Source organism: Fundulus heteroclitus, chromosome 21 (assembly GCF_011125445.2).
Source record: "Fundulus heteroclitus isolate FHET01 chromosome 21, MU-UCD_Fhet_4.1, whole genome shotgun sequence".
NCBI lineage: Eukaryota > Metazoa > Chordata > Actinopteri > Cyprinodontiformes > Fundulidae > Fundulus > Fundulus heteroclitus.
The window spans coordinates 17,138,779-17,156,699 of record NC_046381.1 but is presented as its reverse complement, the minus strand read 5'-3'; the positions used below and the strand labels follow the sequence as shown (position 1 = coordinate 17,156,699).

At 39.1% G+C, this 17,921-nt stretch overlaps 1 protein-coding gene across 1 annotated transcript; it reads left to right on the top strand.

Annotated features, from left to right (window-relative positions):
* Window positions 1–10,417: 10,417 nt before the first annotated feature.
* Window positions 10,418–17,253, top strand: eloca (elongin C paralog a). The gene is made up of 4 exons (XM_012857368.3): window positions 10,418–10,530; window positions 11,030–11,057; window positions 11,258–11,401; window positions 16,815–17,253. The coding sequence occupies exons 2-4, from the start codon at window positions 11,054–11,056 to the stop codon at window positions 17,003–17,005; spliced, it is 339 nt and encodes a 112-aa protein (XP_012712822.1). The 5' UTR covers window positions 10,418–10,530; window positions 11,030–11,053; the 3' UTR covers window positions 17,006–17,253.
* Window positions 17,254–17,921: the final 668 nt, after the last annotated feature.

The window sequence follows — 17,921 nt, the reverse complement described above, 5'->3', positions numbered from 1 at the left end:
TAAGTGAAGTCATTTTAAAAGTAATAATGGGCATGTGTGTTTCTCAAAGCTTGTTATGCTGTTTTACTCTGAGCTTTTAGCAGGCTGCTAGGCAGCTACCGCTAACTTAGCCAGCTAAGGGTAGCAAAGTGAAAATAAAGGAGATCTGTTACTCAGTTATATTTATCCATAAATCCCAATGAATCCAATCAATTACTTAGACTACAGGTATGTCTTGATGACATTAAAACCTGGATAAAATTTTTGCTTTTAAATTCTGAAAAGACATAAGTTGTCATATTTGGACCAGAGTCCTTAAAAAATAAACTTCTTAATCAATCACCCAATCTGGATGGCATTAAATTGGCCTCTGTTAGTAAAGTAAAAAACCTTGGTTGACATGTCATTTAAATCCCATATTAAAGAGGTTTATAGGGTTTCCTTTTTTCACCTCTGGAATATTGCCAAAATTAGAAATATTCTGTTCAGAAATGAAGGTGAAAAACTAGTCCATGCATTTGTTACTTCAAGGCTGGACTATTGGAATTCACTACTATCATTAAGTCCACAAAATGCATTTCAAAGCCTTAAGCTGATCCAAAATGCTGAAGCAAGAGGTCTGATAAAAATTAACAAGAGGGATCATATTTCTCCTATTTTAGCTTCCCTTCATTTGTTTCCTGTTAAATCAAAAATATAATTAAAAATTCTCCTTCTCACGTATAAAGCCCTTAATAATCAATCTCCATCATATATCAGAGCTCTGATTAGCCTGTAAGTTCCTAAAGAGCTCTTCACTCTACTGGTGGTTCTTAGAATCGCTAAAAGTAGAATGGGAGGCAGATCATTTAGCTATCAGGCTCCTCTCCTGTGGAACCAACTCCCAGTTTTAGTCCGTGAGGAAGACACCCTGTCTACTTTTAAGACTAATCTTAAAACTTTCCTTTTTGATAAAGCCTATAGTTAGTTCAGGATAACCTAAGGCACTTTATCTATGTAGTCATGCTGCTAAAGGCTTAGGCTGTTGGACGACATCAAGATCTTTTTCTCTCACTCTGCTGAGTTCTCCTACTGTTCTCCAATTTGCATCATTTGTTGTAATTTCAACTTATTACAACTTTATGTTCTCTCTGTCTTTTTTCTCTTCCTAGTATGTACATCTGGTCTGGTGTTTTGTTAGCTGTTGCATCATGCAGGGGACAGATCATCTGCCACTACCCTTCCTAACATAGAAACGATTCCCGGATCAATGTATGTTTCTGTGCTTTTTTGTATCTCTGCTCTGTCTTCTCTAACCCCCAGTTAGTCAAGGCAGATGGCCGTTCACACTGAGCCTGGGTCTGCAGGAGGTTTTGGTTTTCCTGTGAAAGGGGAGTTTTCCTCTCCACTGTCACTTCATACATGCTCAGTATGAGGGGTTGCTGCAAAGCCAACGACAATTCAGATGACTGTCACCTGTGGCTCTACGCTCTTTCAGGAGGAGTGAATGCTGCTTGTCAAGACTTGATGCAATCTACTGCGTTTCCTTATATAGGAAACTTTTTAACCAATCTGTATGATATGACTGAATTGGACTTTGTAAAGTGTCTTTTTTAAAGAAAAGACATCTTTATTTGTCATTGCAATTGTACATTCCAATGAAATTGTTCTTTTGCATTTAACCCATCCCTTAGGGAGCAGTCGGCAGCTATCACAGCTCCTGGGCAGAAATCTGGGGCTAAGGGTCTTGCTCAGGGACCCACAGTGGCAGTCTGCGGGTATCGAACTGGATACATGCAACCTTCTCAGAGTGCAAGCGCGCTGCTCTAACCTCTAGGCCCCCTTGACATGACACGTGTTGTGAATTTCCGCTGTATAAATAAAACTGAACTTAATTTACGTAATTGAATTATAGAGGATAAACAAAAAAGGTGCCAGCATAGTTCCCTGTGGAGCCCCTGTACTACATACCAGCCTGTTAGAGACACCGGCCCACGTCCTCACATACATTCACTGGGGCAGGTGGTGGTCTACTCCTGAGCACTACAGCTTGTCCCTCAGAAGTCCAGGCTGGGTAGTATTAAAAACATTGGAGATATCAGGGAACATGATCATCACAGTACTTCCAGGCTTCTCCAGGTGGGTCAGAGCTCAGTGCGGGAGGTAGACAATGTCATAATCCACCCCAATGCCAGGCGGGTAGGTGAACTGCAGCGGACCCAGTGTAGACCTCCCTATGGTTGAGGACCAACTTCTACTGGTGTGGTGATTAGTGTAGAAAGAAACCAATCTAATTAACTTAATATACTATATAGATGTGTTGCGAATATGACTGATTTATACAGAAAGAAAACAAAAGGAAACACTGGGGCAAAGGGGGAACTTACAAAACATGAAATAACAGTAGCATCTTCAAATTGAAAACATTTCTCAGGGGCAATAAATAAATAAATATGGATCTTGCTTTTGACAAAATCGAACGTTCTCACAATTGTTGGCACCCTTAACAATTTCTTCCAAGTAAATGTGACTGAATCAAAACTTTCACATACATTTTAAGCCAATCAGAGAATTAGTGAACTTTTATTCAACAATCAATTACTTCCTGTTAAGGGTAATATTTATGATTCAATAAGGAAACAGGGCAAAAATGCCCTGCAGGGGAGGGTTTCATGGCCAACCCCACTGCTGTTTAAAAGGACAGGTCCCACATTAACCAGAAAACATCGTAGTGATGCTCAAGAAGACTTTGAGGAAAATATTCAGACAAGCAAGTGTGCATCCTGTTACCTCTGGCATAAAACTAACGGATAAAGAACATCACACCAACAGTAAAACATGGACCTGGACGACTTGCCTTAACTGATGGAACCATGAATTCTCCACTCTGGGATAAAATCCTGAAAGAGACTGCCATCAGGTTGAACTTGAGTCCACACCCACCTGGGTTATGCAACAGGACAATGATCCAAAGTAAACCAGTAAGTCCACAAACATCAAAGTGTGACTAAAAACAGAACTAATCTGTCTTTTTCTTGGCACCGCACATACAGATATTTCACAGGTATCTTGTAGCCAGAAAGGAAGTATAAGGTCATAAGCATGTTTAACTTGAAACCTCCCCCTCCGAAGAAAAAATAAGACTTGCTTCTTCTAAAACTGCAATAAGGTTTGTATAGCAGTGAGGAGATAACAGTGCCCAGGCCTTTTTTCAAAACTGCTGCTAAGACATCAGTATTTAGCAGATCCCATTTCCATTCCTTGCATGGCTAGCATCACATCATCTGTTACACAAACAGCAATAAATATCTTTTATAAAACTATAAAGCTGTCACTCTGTCATTTAAAGCAAGCTATATTCCGTGTCTCATGATAAAACAGGCAGCAGGGCCTTTTCAGAGCCACGCAGTAATAAACTTGTTCTCACACAGTGTTTCAGTGAGCTCAAAAAAGATCAACACACTCCAATGTGTGCCATTTAAGCACAAGGGTTTGCCGTCCTGTTTATTTAGTGACATGTGAGTTACAATGAAAGTCTGCTTTTTATGGGCTTCTTTATGGTGAGCCATTGTAGTTCAAACAAGTAGTGCCTTAGCATAATGCATTGGCCCGAGGCCATTAAGGGTAAATGCTTGTCACATCCACTTATCTGCTTATTAAAGCTTTCATCACGAGCAGAGGAGAGGCCAAGTAAAAAGTGAGTCCTCTCATTATTTGTATGTTATTTCATTCCAGGCTTCTCAGCAATTTAATTCAAACTAATTTCTTGGTCTTCGCATAAGCTGATCATTTTGAAATGTCCCATGTATTATTGCAGGGTGTGCAGTCAAATAACAGCACAACATCGCACAAAAAAGTAGCACTTTGTGGGCTCTGTTCGCTGTGGGTTATAATTTTCTAAAATATTACACATTGAGGTCAGCCCTTATTTCTCTCCAGCACGACGTATCTGTGTGATAAACAGCACTGTGATACCCAGTTCTCTATTTTCCAAACATCTGTTGGAGTGAGTGTGTATGGGGCAACATGGCATGGGCAGCAATCCCGGATGCAGATGTGATGCAAGTGACTGAAAAGATTTTAACTTGAATTTAAGTAAATTAAAAACCAGGTGCACCGCCATTATATGTTTCGTACCATGTAGGGCCAAACTGGAAAAACAGTTAAAATTACGACCAGTGTTCTGAATGATACTGTCAAAATTGGAGTTTAAGCGATTCACATTTGATGAGATTTAACCACTTTTGTTGCTTCAACAGAGCTTCTTGAAATTAAGGCTAATATGAGAATTTCAGGGCACCGTGAGTGGCTGGCGGCTGAAGGAACAGCACCCTGTTGACTGGACTAGAAAATTTGACCTGGTTTTATTTTTTTATTTAGGGCTTCAGTATTGAAACGCCGGTCAGAAGGATTATGTGAACCGACATTTGACTGGGTTTGGGTTTTTTAAACTGGTTTTATAAGCATGCTAGGATTAATGTATGCCTCACTCTTAAATGATCATGTGAAGGATTTAGTGTTCAATCTCGGTATAATTTAAGACTAATTGTTATTGTGACTAAGAAACTGACAAAATATTGCATGATTGTTAAGTAGAAGGAAAACAACACGGCTTTCAATTCTTTCTCTAGCTAGAGAAGTATGGTTGATTTTTATTGCGCCTCCCTTGAGTCGATACCATGTAGAACCACCTTTTCTTGCAGTTACATCAGATGCATCTCTACCACCTTTGCACAATAGGAAATTCCAGTTTCTGTCTGTTCTTTGCAAAATAGCGAAAGTTCAGACCGATTGCATGGAGATCATCTGTCATGATTTATGGTGGTGGAGTTGGAGTGTCAAGGCTCGAGTTATTCTTTTTAAAGTTATGTAACTTGTAGAACAAATTAGGAAAGAGAGAGGAGACGTCAAACATGAGGAGGACAGAGACGGAGTCAGATGAGTGCAAAATGGATATGGGAATGGGATGAGATCAGGTAAGCCAAAAAGGAATCGTGAGAAGAATGGACAGACCAAAGGAATATTTAAATGAGGGGGTGGTAATTACTGAGAGCAGGAGCAGGTAAGAACAAAACTCAACAAATCAAACCATAAGAACCAAAGATTGGATCTGAGACAACCAAACTCAAAATCCAGGAATCATGGAAAAGTCACGCCACTTACTTGCTGTTGGACCTAGCTCTGGACTTTGACTGGGCCATTCAGACACATAAATATGCTTTATTCAAAGTGGTTCTGATTCCGACTGCGTGCTTGAAAATGAACCTTCCTCCCAATCTCCAGGCTCATGTAGCCTGTAACGGGTTTCTTTTCCACGACCGCCCTGTTGTTAGCTTTATACATCTTCCTATCAACTCTGATCAGCTTCCCTGTACCTCCAGAAGAAGCACATCCCATGGCATGATGCTTCCACCGCCATTTTTCACCGTGGGGAGGTGGTCATCAGGGTACAGGACAGTGTCAGTTTTCTGCCACACATAGGATTTTAAATTTAGGCCAAAGAATTCAGTTTTGAAGTCATCAGACCACAGCACCTTTTTGCATGTGTTTGTAACATGGTTTGTGATAAACTATTAAACAAAATGCAATCTTTGGGGCTTTCTTTAAACAATGTTCTTTTACATGTCTCTTTAAAAAAAGGACAGATGCATGTAGTGCAGAACTAAAACAGGAATGGTTCCATCAGCTGATTCTTCACCCCAAGCGGATCTCTGCAGCTCCTCCAGAGTAACCATTTCCCTCTTTGCTGCTTCTTTGCTTAAGGTTCCCCTCAACGGTTTCAGGGGGCACCCACTGTATGTCCTGGTAGTTTCACAGTTGTGACATACCTTTTCCATTTTTAAATGAATAGGAAAACAATGCTATGTAAATGTTCAAAGTTTGGGATAGTGGTTTATAACCTAACCCTGCTTGAAGCCTCCCTAAAACCTTTTCCCCTGACCCATCTGCTGTGTTCATTGGTCTTCATGACGATGTTTGTTCACTGACGTTCTTATTATTTGAAAAAAAAAAATACAAATAAATAAAACATTCCTTTCTCTTCATAATTATGCACTATTTTATTTTCATATTCTACATAAAACCCCTAACATAATTCACTGACGCTTGTGAGTTTTGTGTGAAAAAAACTGCACTGTAAATAGCAGTATGGAGATGTTTCTTGGTCCATAATAAAATCTGAAATATGTCAATTATAGCACTCCGACAGCTTTTTCTCGCACCTTATCTGCATCCTACCGTTTCTAAACCGGCACCCACAGGTGCACGAAACCGTTGTCAGAACAGTTGAAAGGACGGTCGTTGGGGTTGGGCCAGACAAGAGTGCTTGCATGTATTGTTTGTGTTTATGTGCGTGTTTAGGAAGCCCTGTTCTGAGGGCCCGCAGCAGCCTCCCTAAAATAGAGCTGAGAGCAGCTGCAGCCGGGCGGGTCGTACCAGAAAGACATCAAAGTGGCTGCTCCTTCCCTCCCGCTCATGACCAAGTACTAATGGTGTAATGGAAGGTCAGTGATTGTTTCTGGTCGTCTGTGAGTTGTGTGTGGCAGTGGCGGAGGTGGCAAGACCATTCTGGAATATAAAAGGACGGGACGACTGAAGCTCAGAGCGAGACACCAGGTCAGATGTCACCTCTACATAAGTCTCTGCTGACATCTGTTCCACCAGTAGTCACAGGCAGATTTTAAATACTGGCCTGAGATGTCTGGGGAGAGCAAAAAAACAACAACTCTGATTCTAAATTACCATAACGCTAATTACTACTAAAATCGCCCCCGCATATGAAGAGCACCGTCCTCTCCCTCTGTGCGCTTCTCGGAGTCAAACGGCACAATTTACAGTCACACTTGGTGTTCGAGCTGTCAGGGTCAGCTCATATAACTCTGTCCATTTGGAAGCCTCAGATTTCAGCAGTCATCACTTTTCCTCCTATTCCTACACTAGGATAAGGGCAAAGTCACATTATGAACCCAAGTAGGCCTGCAGTATAGATGTCTGCTTAACTCGTTTAAGGGTTTCAACGGGACGTGATGAACTGCAACAGCTTGTTGATTTAAACGACAGACTGATGAAAAATGATGGCCTTTTTACGTAACCTTGTGATGCTGTTTTTTTTGTGTATAGTGCTAAGCCCACTGATCTACTATTTATTTTTTCTAAAATCAAATTAATGAACAAAATGTTGAACTGGTCCATATTTATTTTAATTAATCTGATAGGTTTTCATTGGGTGGACCTAGGAGAATGTATAAGGGTACAGGGTACACGTCTTCTCTGGTGAATCCAGATTTATGGGCTTGCTTAAGCTCTTTCATGTCCCACAACCACCTGCTTTAACTCATCAAGGGACGTGGAGGCAGAGAGGCAGCCATCCTGGGCGCAGGCGCCCCCTGTCGGATCAGCAGCACAACAACCAGTAAATCAGAGCCAATTCAGTCGTTTTGCACCAGGGTTCTCAGTGTTTTGGTACTCCAGTTACCACCGCCTCGACTTTCATTTTCAAACAGGAACACATCCGAACTTGGACTCCGACACTATGCTGAGTTATATCATGAAAACAAAAAAAAGAAAAGCTGAATAGAAGACAAAGAAAAGTCACAAAACCCCTTTGATTATCCACTGGAATTGCTTGAAGGGTTCAGTTTATTTATGCGCTTCATTATTTTTCAATAAGTTCAAACTGTCAGGTTTGTATATGCAAAACTTGCATAAAGCCTGCTAGTGGTTGGAATTCATGTGGGAAAATCAGAAGATTATCATCAACTTGAACCTCAAAATCCAACGTGATCTTTGTAAATAAACTTAAAAAGTGAAATTCAAAACAAACTCTTTATTTACACTTGCAATGATTCATATCTCATAATCTCTCACACTCAAAAGGCAGTATACAGCAACATTTAGTAAGCATGTTTCCACGGTGTTTGAAAGTAGAAAGTAAAAAAACCGAGGGAGATCCTTTGGAGTGTATTGCTATTAGAAGTTAGCCTGATCACAGAGACAACAATTAGCAAATCCCACTGGTTCAGGAAGTTTAAACTAGAAAATTTGGGTTTTGTCCTCATATCGGCATTTAAACTGCAGAGATAAATGAAACACCCAAAGAGGACCCAACCTGACTGCATTTACCAAAAAAAAAAAACTAAATTTCTTCTGAGTAAAGGCCTGGGTACCTTCAGTGACAATGATGAAAATAGAATTTGGACTCTCCAATGGTTCATCCTTGGACAAATTTCCTAAATGTCCCACATTTATCTGTCTGAATAATTTTAAACAAATATAAAAACCATGGGTGTGGCTAGCCATCATACTGTTCAAGTAAGAGGAAATCTTCCCTATGATTCTTTCTCCCAGAGATTGACATATTTTGCCAATAAAATGGATACAATTCCCAGTTCAAGAGCAAAAGACTTTTTGAAGATGCTGGCATGACAAAGCAGGTCATTATCCACAGTGCAACATGTCATGTACAAGAATTTGATGTTAGACCCTCTCAGAAAGAAAGAAAAAGAAGTTTTCCAAAAGCTAGATGAAAAGAGACTGATTACAGTTTGCAAATGTGACAGTGAACAAAAACTATAATTCTTTGAGGCATCGCCTGTGGTTTGATGAAAATTAAATTAAATTGTTTGACCATAATTAATATTGTTACAATATGTTAGGAGCAAAAAGACAGCCTCTTGCAAGCCCGAGAACACCATGTAAAGTACTGGTATGCTGCAAGAAAGATTTGTGTAAGTCACAAAATAGATGGCATCATGAGTAAACAACATTGTGTGGAAATACAGAAGCAGCATCTCAAGATATGAGCCGGGAATTTAAACCTTTGGGACAAAAGGGTCCTCCAAATGGACAATGAACGCATTAGCAAATGAGTTACAAAGTGACTTAAAAGCAACAACATCAATCTTTTGGAGTGAACATCACAAAGGAGGTCAGTGGGCAGAGCTGTTTTTAAGGTAAATTGTTTTTAGGGCAATAGGCCCAAACTGAAGCTACCAAATACTATGGACATGTATTTGACTTTGTGAATTAAAGGGAAGATAATAATAATAATAATAATAATAATAATAATAATAATAATAATAATAATAATAATAATAATAATAATAATAATAATAATAATATGTTGCTCACACTTATTTATTTATTTAGATTTTATATATTTTGAGTTTTTTGATACATTTATGTGCACACACACACACACACACACACACACACATCTATCTATCTATCTATCTATCTATCTATCTATCTATCTATCTATCTATCTATCTATCTATCTATCTATCTATCTATCTATCTATCTATCTATCTATCTATGTGTTCATTAATTTTTAAAGCCCAATTTTTCAAAGGGGACAACAACAGGGAAATAAATCTGTAATCATGATAGCAAGAGAAGTTTAGAGGAGTGGAGCTCATAAGAAGAAAATAGAACAGTAAGTCGAAAAATGGCAACAGAGAACAGAGAAACCATCTCTGTTGCCTGGTATTAATACGGATCTAACTCTGCTGCTTTAACGGATACACAAGGAGAGTATTTCAGATTGAAGTATGGTTCAGCAATATTTAGATAATAAATATCTATCTATCTATCTATATATATATATATATATATATATATATATATATATATATATATATATATATATATATATATGTTCAAGTTTATACGGATGCTTCAAAAAATTCAAATAACAGGAATAATGTTTCGTTTGTAGTTCCACAATTAAATTTTAAAACAGGTAAAAAAATAAAAAAATCAGTGATGGAATCTCAATGTACACAGAATAAATATTTGGGATTATATTGCCGTTAGAATGGATTGAAGAAATCCGTCCGTTAATGAGGTGGCAGATAAATACGCAGAACGAGCTGGGAAAAACACTCAAAATATAATAGTACTATTTAGTACAGGTGAAATGAAATCAATAATTAAGCATAAGGTTATCGCAAGATGGCAGAAACAGTGGGAAGAAGAAAGAAATGGAAGATGGTGTTACAGTATTCAAAGAAAGGTTGGCAGTATGAGGAAAACATGAAGGAATAGAAAGGAAGAAATAATCAAGGGGACGCTTTAGTAACACAGGTTTAAATAGCAAGTTATTTAAGTTAGGTAAACATGCTACAGGGAGGTGTAATTTTTGATTTCGAGAAGAAGCAGTGGAACATGTTTTATTGTTTTGCACTAAATATGTAGTTCAGAGAAATTAACTGGTACGTAGATTACAAGCCAACAAATTACAGCTGAGTTTAAAAGAGCTTTTAGACAAAGACTCTTAATCAGAGGGTTATTCTTTATTTTTGAGACACCTTATAAAATGACTAATTTGATAAAGATGTTTAAATTTATTATTATTATTTTTACTATTTGAATCCCAATCCACACTCAGTTTCAGTTGGTGGCGGTAATACACCAAAATTTGTTTGCCAACCGCCAGAAAACGTAAGAAGAAGAAAGGAGGAAATTATACGGAGCGCATTTATTGCGGACCGTGGACCCCAAAAAACTGTTTCCGGGTCAAAAGTGGTTTGTGGCTAACGCTCAATCTCCGTCGCTCAGTTATCCACAGGACGGTAAGAAGGCCCTATTATGTCCCGATTTGAAGCCCGACGCTGTTGACATTTCTCAAAGTGGATGTCAGGCTTGTAGATTACGCTGAGACCACTTAAGAAAATGTTTTAACAATATGGAAATAAGTTAGCTCCTTTAGCTAGCATAGCTAACGCGAGAGAGAAAAAAAGCATTATCATAAAGCAAACAGACCACTGTTGATGTGGCAAAGTAAGAACACCCATGCTTACTTCACTTTTATTAATGTTTATTTCAACATTTAACGACTGTGATATGTTTCTGTGACCATTTTGATCTTGGCCAAAGTTGACGTTCCGCAGTGACTGTCAAAAATCGCCTGAAATAAACCGAGAAGCTAAAATGACGTTAGCGGTATTTAACAGTTTTAAATGCCCGGTTACCAATGTTTACCCTGTTTGTTAATTTTACTACAGATCAGTTTTTAAACGAGTTGAGTCATGTTCATTTTTTTAATTTTTCTTTTCTTTTCTTCCCCTTTAGGATTAACCCAAATCCCGGAACAGGATGGGTGAGACTTCATGCATGTACACATTCACAATATAAAGATCCTGTTGTCAGTCCAAAGAATCAGTTTCCTGACATAGGTTTAGCAGTTAATTGGAAAAAAAAAAAGTTGACCCAAGCTATGCAGTTTTTTTTTATGCCTGGCTCTGTGCTATTTCATCTGAATTTGTATGAGATCGTCGTTTTCATGTGCTGACTCGACAGATGGTGAGGAGAGAACCTACGGTGGCTGTGAAGGGCCAGATGCCATGTATGTGAAGCTCATCTCCTCAGACGGCCATGAATTCATTGTGAAAAGAGAGCATGCCTTGACATCTGGAACCATCAAAGCCATGTTAAGTGGGCCAGGTGAGGACTTGCCATTTAAAAAAAAACAAAACAAAAAAAAAAAAAACTTTTTAATGATTACAGAAACAAAAACAAACATTTGTTGTGCTGTAAAATGCTCAGGTTGCCTATTTGTTGCTGGTCCCGTTGACTGCATGACAAGAATTTGATGTTTTACGGGTGGGTGCTGTTGGAAAAGGAATACATCTCAAATCAAATGTGTGTCCTTTACAAATAAAATGGCATAGCACAAAATTCTTCTTCTCTCTAGACAATCCTGGTCACTTCCAAACATTTTAGTTTGTTTGACCTCTAAACCTTCCTGTTTGTCTTTACTTAACATGATTTAAAGTATTGAACTTACTCTAAATAATTACAGATTTTTTCACCTTAGGGAAAACCAAATCAAAACTGGATGCTGCCTCAAACTATGGTTTTGATCTTTACTGTAAACTGTTTTAAAGATGGCTTTAACGTATTAGAACAATTACCTTTTTTTTTTTTTTTCCTCATAGACACCCTGTCATGTACCCTAACACTGGGGACATTATCCTAATATACTATATTTTTCTGGGATATTATCATGTTGTTACAATGGTCATTTCAAGTGAAGCATTTTTGTCAATGCCATATGAAGCATTTTGCACAGCTAAAGCTGCCCGGTTTGTATATCTGTTGATTAGGAGCAACAATTGATACAAACTGAATGACCACTGATTGTTGTGGACATAAAAAGCTTTTATAAAAAAAATAATAGGCAATACAAGCTATTGCCATTATGTTTGTTTGAATGGTGCTGCCTGATAGGAATTTTAATGTTTTCTGATATTTAGGTTTTCCTTTACTTAAGGTGATGGTGAAGATTATAAAGTTTAGTGTGAGCTATTATCCACAATAATTACATTTGAGTTTTGGCTCTTTATTGATGAAAAATGTGCTTTATTTTTTTTGCTTTGGCACATTAAACCACATATTTCCATGTTAGGCATTTCAGAGCCTCCTCTTTGAGAAGTGTTTCTGGGTTGATGCAGTGAAATAAATCCATGACAGAACCACGTGTTGATAGGAAACTGACCGGGAATATAGTTACCAGTATTCAAGACTGGTTTTCAGCTGAAATCTTTCATATGACTCATTTCCTGAATAGTCTTAAGACGCTTTAGTCGTGGAACAGCAGATGATGTCATCCCCCACCCCTTTTGGGAATTGCGTCATTCTTTAACTCTCAACTTTTTACCCCAAATATTTGAGTTTCACAACATATTTAGCTTATTGCCTTGAGTTCTCTGTTCTTGTTTTCTTCAGTCAAACTTTACATTTGTCTTTTTACAGTCTCAAGGATTTTAAACACAGCTGACTAGCGTTGTCAAGAATGCTCTGAAAAGTATCGATACTCAAACGCTGTATCGGGATGTAACGCTAATTTGACATGGTATCGATACTAAATGTTTTGCATAGGAGGCAAACGAAGAAAGGAAACCCAGAGATCTTGACAGGCTTGTGTGCAAACAGTGCTTTAAAGTGACGGCAACGAGGTCAATCAGCACACAAACTTGGCCAAACATCTTAAGGACTGACACCCTGGCCTTTATGAGGAATTCTGACAGTTTAATAAAGTAAAGTTACAATTAATAATTTCATTTATTACAGTAGACAGATTACTGATGTTGGTGTGACAAGTGGTCCGCATTAGCTGTGGCTAGCATGCTACTAGGCATGTGTTATATTTGGGTTATTTATTTAGCAATTATTTGCACACTTATTTAAGTAGTATTTGTGATTCAGTGGAGAAAACATGTTGAGATTGAAAAGGGTGCGTTTTAAAAAAAAAAATAGTTATGCCTTTTTTGTCATATTTTTGTCCCCGTGGCGTCAAAAATGGTACCAAATATATATTTTCCTTTGTATCGAGTTTGAAACTTTCGTATCGTGACAAACCTACAGCTGACTGACAAGAACAAGCATCATTTTTCGATTTACCTTCTTGAAAAAGTTCAGGTGCTCTTGTTGGCACCACGCTTCCTGTCAATGAGGAAGGTGCAGCAGCTTAAGGGACACGCGACACAACTTTCGCAATCCTCCCAGCTTTTGAAAAGACCTTGAATGCACACTAGCAGACTGGTGTCCTCAGCGTTTTGTAGCAACCGAAAGTCTGGGGATCGCCCACCAAACAACCCACACGCTTTGATTCGGCTGCTAAATCACCAAACCAACAGGTACGGTGTCACCTGCTGGTTTGATAATTTTAGCAGTCGAATCAAGGGCTCGGATTTTAAGATCGGTCAAGACGGCAGGAAAGATTAACGGCTACAACACCTCCTCTTACTCCCCAAGTTCTTTTAGAACGAATGCCCCTCAGACAGGCGGACAGCATTTTAGCAGATGCTTCTCAGGTTCTGAGCTTTGAATATACATTACTACACTCAGGGTGAAGGTACACAGTTGTCCTCTGGAAACACAACGGGTACAAACATTTGCTCACCCCATCATCAGTTAAGCTCATTAATGAACGCCTTGAACGAGATGAGCAGTAACACATTTTTAACTCGTTGTTTTTGGTTGTTTTATAATTATTCTTTTTTTTTTTGGTAAAGCATATATTTATTTAACTATATGAAGTTACGAATGAGTGCCGTGTGTGCCGCTGCAGGAAAAAAAAACCTCTGTCCGAGACAGAAATAAAGGCAAAGTAGTCATTTCCCTTGTAGTTATTTTGGTTTGACAATTTCTCCTGCTGAGGGATCACAGACGTTACCTGACTCCGCCAGATAGATTTGCTCCGCATATCCATCTGGAAACCTTCCGTTGAAGTAATTTTGGGAAGGGGCGAAAATACTGGTTAGCTGATTGGCCTATGTTGGTGATAGACGGGCCAAATAAACCAATCAGATTCGTCGTCGCTCGTAACAGAGCGACGACGAAAACACAACCACAAGCCAAGCTACTCTTGCTGCTGCAGGTAAAGGCTCGTTAGCTCAGCAAAGAAATACTCTGTAATTCCGATAAAACTTGCTCGATAGCCACGCTAACGCTAGTTTCATCGGCTGAAGCCGCCATGTTCTTTAGACTGAACTGTCGCGCTTCTCGTTGCGTCACACCTCAACCCGCCTCAAAGCCAACGCTGATTGGACGTTCGTTTGGTGAACGGCTCCAAATATTCTTTAACGCAGAGTATCCAGACTGATCTGCGAGTGAAACCTTGAAAGCTCGCGAAATCAGGATGGTCTCACGAAGCTATCACAGACGACGGCAGCCGTCAAACACACCGAGGGAATCAACCTCACACTTGTCTCGCCAAGACTTCCTAACACCCAAAGCAGCTTTGCTATGTTTAATTTGATTTTAGCTGGTATCAATGCTGGTGCCCTGCATGGATACATGGCTCTAGATGATGGATGGATGGTATTTCTATCTGGAAAAATACCAGCTAAAAACAATAAAAACAGTCTTGACAGGTTAGGTACAGTCACTGCAAAAATATCTATTTTTTTATGTTTATAAATGCAGACATACACACCCACAAAAACGTTTAGCGGTGCACTTTTCCCTCCAACCCACTAAGGGCTGGGCATGTGCCAGAAAGCAGCTGTGAGCGTGCCGCATCTCTGGTTTCATAAATCTTCCAGCTGCCATTTGAATGCGGTCCTTGCACCTTGATTTGCTTATTGCGGATAGAACTCCAGGGGACTTGTGTGCCGTGCCAAGGAGGCAGTCAGTGCCCCATTACCCTGCGTTATACAAGGATCCGTTCCTTTGCTGCGACATTCTGGGCCTAACCCAGCTGGAATATAGCTCCTTTACATTTTTGAGCTCATCTCGGTTTTTGTTTTTGATGTTATTGATCACTGGTTTTCAATATACTCTTAACAGTAAACGGTCTTTTTCTCCCCTCCCTAAAATCCAGCACAGTCATGTTCTGGAGTCGACCCAGAGCTTTTTATTTAATTACTCCTAGTCTTACTTGAAACTAAAACCTACTACAATTTCTTCAGGTCCATATAGCCAAATATATTATGGACAGCTTTGATTCTCTGTCTGATTGCTTTTCAGGAAGTGGTTTGAAGGAATCCTTTTCAAACAGTAACATCCATAACATCATTTAAATTCGGCCATTATGTACCCATTACCCAGGGGGGACTGGATCACTGTGTAGTCTTGCAGTCGTCATGTTTTGGGTTAGGTAGCAGCTCCCCCTTGTCACTTGTTTATTGTTAAAAAGATCCCCATTAGCTGTCACCAAAAGTGGGACGAGCTAGTCTTCCTGGGGTCCACAAGACAAAACAAAAATCACTTTAATCAAACATTATAGACATTATTGTAGATATCATCAAAAATCCTTCAAAATAAGTTATTACATTCATATCACATTAATTCTCACTTTCATACAGTAAATATCTTAATTCACCACTCACAAATTTAAATAGTGCATTCTCAAGTAATGATTAAAAGATAGTTTACTATTCAGTTCACGTATATTCAGTGGGCAATTATTCCAAAAGCTGATGGCACGATAAATAACTGTTCTCTTTAAGGCATTTCAAATTTGGACATGGTAACATCATCTGACCACCATTATCTGACCTTGTCACATAAGAATGAACCTGATCACATCTGACAATTTGCTTATATAAGAAAACGGGTTGAAAAGAATAGTGTTTCTAAAAAAAAATGTTGTATTGCAAGCCAGTCTGGACTCTGTCATTTACCAGGAAAGTCGACTGTGCATACTGATAGTGTTTGTTCTTATGGAAAAATTTAAAACCAACCGAGCAGAGGACCATAGATGATGTAGAGGACCATACAGGTGCACGATAATCCAGGTGACATAAAATTAACAATTTAGCCACCTGTCCCTCAATATTTGGAAGGACATAAAGACATTTTATCACCATTGAAATACCACAACCCATCTTCCTCACTATGGTATCAATATGTTCTGCCCATGACAACTGATTATCAATTGTTATGCCCGATAGTTTTACTTTATCTACCTGCTGAGATTAGCCTCCCAGGGGCACATCAGCATGTACTTGTTGATGTGCCCCTAGAGCTGTCTACTGATCTGCGCGTGGGCGTGTGAATGTGTGCATGTTAGGAAGTGCAACTGGACCAGTGACGGGTACGTTCAAGAGAATTATACAAGGATGGAAACTCTCAGGGAGTCAAACTTATCCTTGATGGTTTTATTGTTAAACACACAGCTGTCAGGTTTGTAATCGGCTCAATCTACCTCAATGCGTTCAGGTTAGGCTCAATAAATGTTTTGATTAGATCTAAGTGTTCTCACACACTCTAGCATAAGAATTTAATTTATTTTTCACTTATAAAAGCAAACATACAAAATTAGCTGTGGCGTGTGTGCATAAAGTCAAACCCGTTTCTCACAGGTGTTCTCATTGGCCCGCTTCCTTCTTTCGCTGTGTGTCACTTGCAGGGCAGTTTGCCGAGAACGAAACCAACGAGGTGAACTTCAGGGAGATCCCGTCTCACGTCCTCTCCAAGGTCTGCATGTATTTCACCTACAAGGTCCGCTACACCAACAGCTCCACAGAAATCCCCGAGTTCCCCATCGCTCCCGAGATTGCCCTGGAGCTGCTCATGGCTGCAAACTTTTTGGATTGTTAAAAGTTACGAAAAGATGTGAAAACAGGAAACTTTTTCTTTCTTTTTTTTGTTTCTTTTTTCAGTATTTAATAGTCTTACCATTTGTTTCACATATGTTTTTGCTCCTTGTCTACTGTCATGGTTTCCCTTGTATTAATAAAAAAAAAACGTCATTTTAACATGGAAGCCAGGAAAAAGGGGGTAATTGCACCTTCCACAGAAAAGTCCTCATCTCCATATTAATAAAGACCTATTTGATGAGCACCTTTCTTCTAGTGTCTGCTTCTCTGCATGTAACCCAAACATGAATTGCTTTTTACAGTATATAGAGTTCCTTTTTTTTTTTTTAAGTTCCTCAGATTTATGAAATAAAACGCATGGTCTGCCATTGCTGAAAAGTTTATTTCAGTAAAACGTGTTCATTAATTATACATCGAATAAAATATTTCAAGGGTTTATTTTAGTAATTTATGAATACAGAGTACAGATAATGATGCCCCCCCCCCCCCACACACACACACACACACCAGAAAAAAACCAAAACATTTAGATAATTTGTTACTCAAGATCAATAAAATGCGTTTCTCACAAGAAGGATAGCCAGCAAAGTGCTGGATATCTGCATATTTATGGGAAATTAAGTGGGGAAAAGTGGTAGAGAGTGGTACTCAGGCCAGCGGACTAACCATAGCCTTGTGAAAATTGTAAAAGTCCACTCAGGAGATTGTGGGACATCATTCGCAAGATGTGGGCCGCAGCTGGAGTCAAAGCTTCAGGGGCCCCTGGATGTGGCCAGGACATGGGCTGCAACCGTCGCCTTCCTTGTGTTAAACCTGTCCTGACCTGGAGAGCGTTAGTGGGATCTCACCTGGGCTAAGCGGAAAAAGGAAAAGTCTGATTAAGTCGCCTAAAGTGCTCTTTTTAGATGAAAGTAAAT

What these genes read in the sequence shown, in the direction of transcription:
- eloca (XM_012857368.3), top strand. An exon ending in AGCCATGTTAAGTGGGCCAG is followed by an intron (nt 11,402 to 16,814) that starts GTGAGGACTTGC and finishes TGTCACTTGCAG; the next exon opens with GGCAGTTTGCCGAGAACGAA.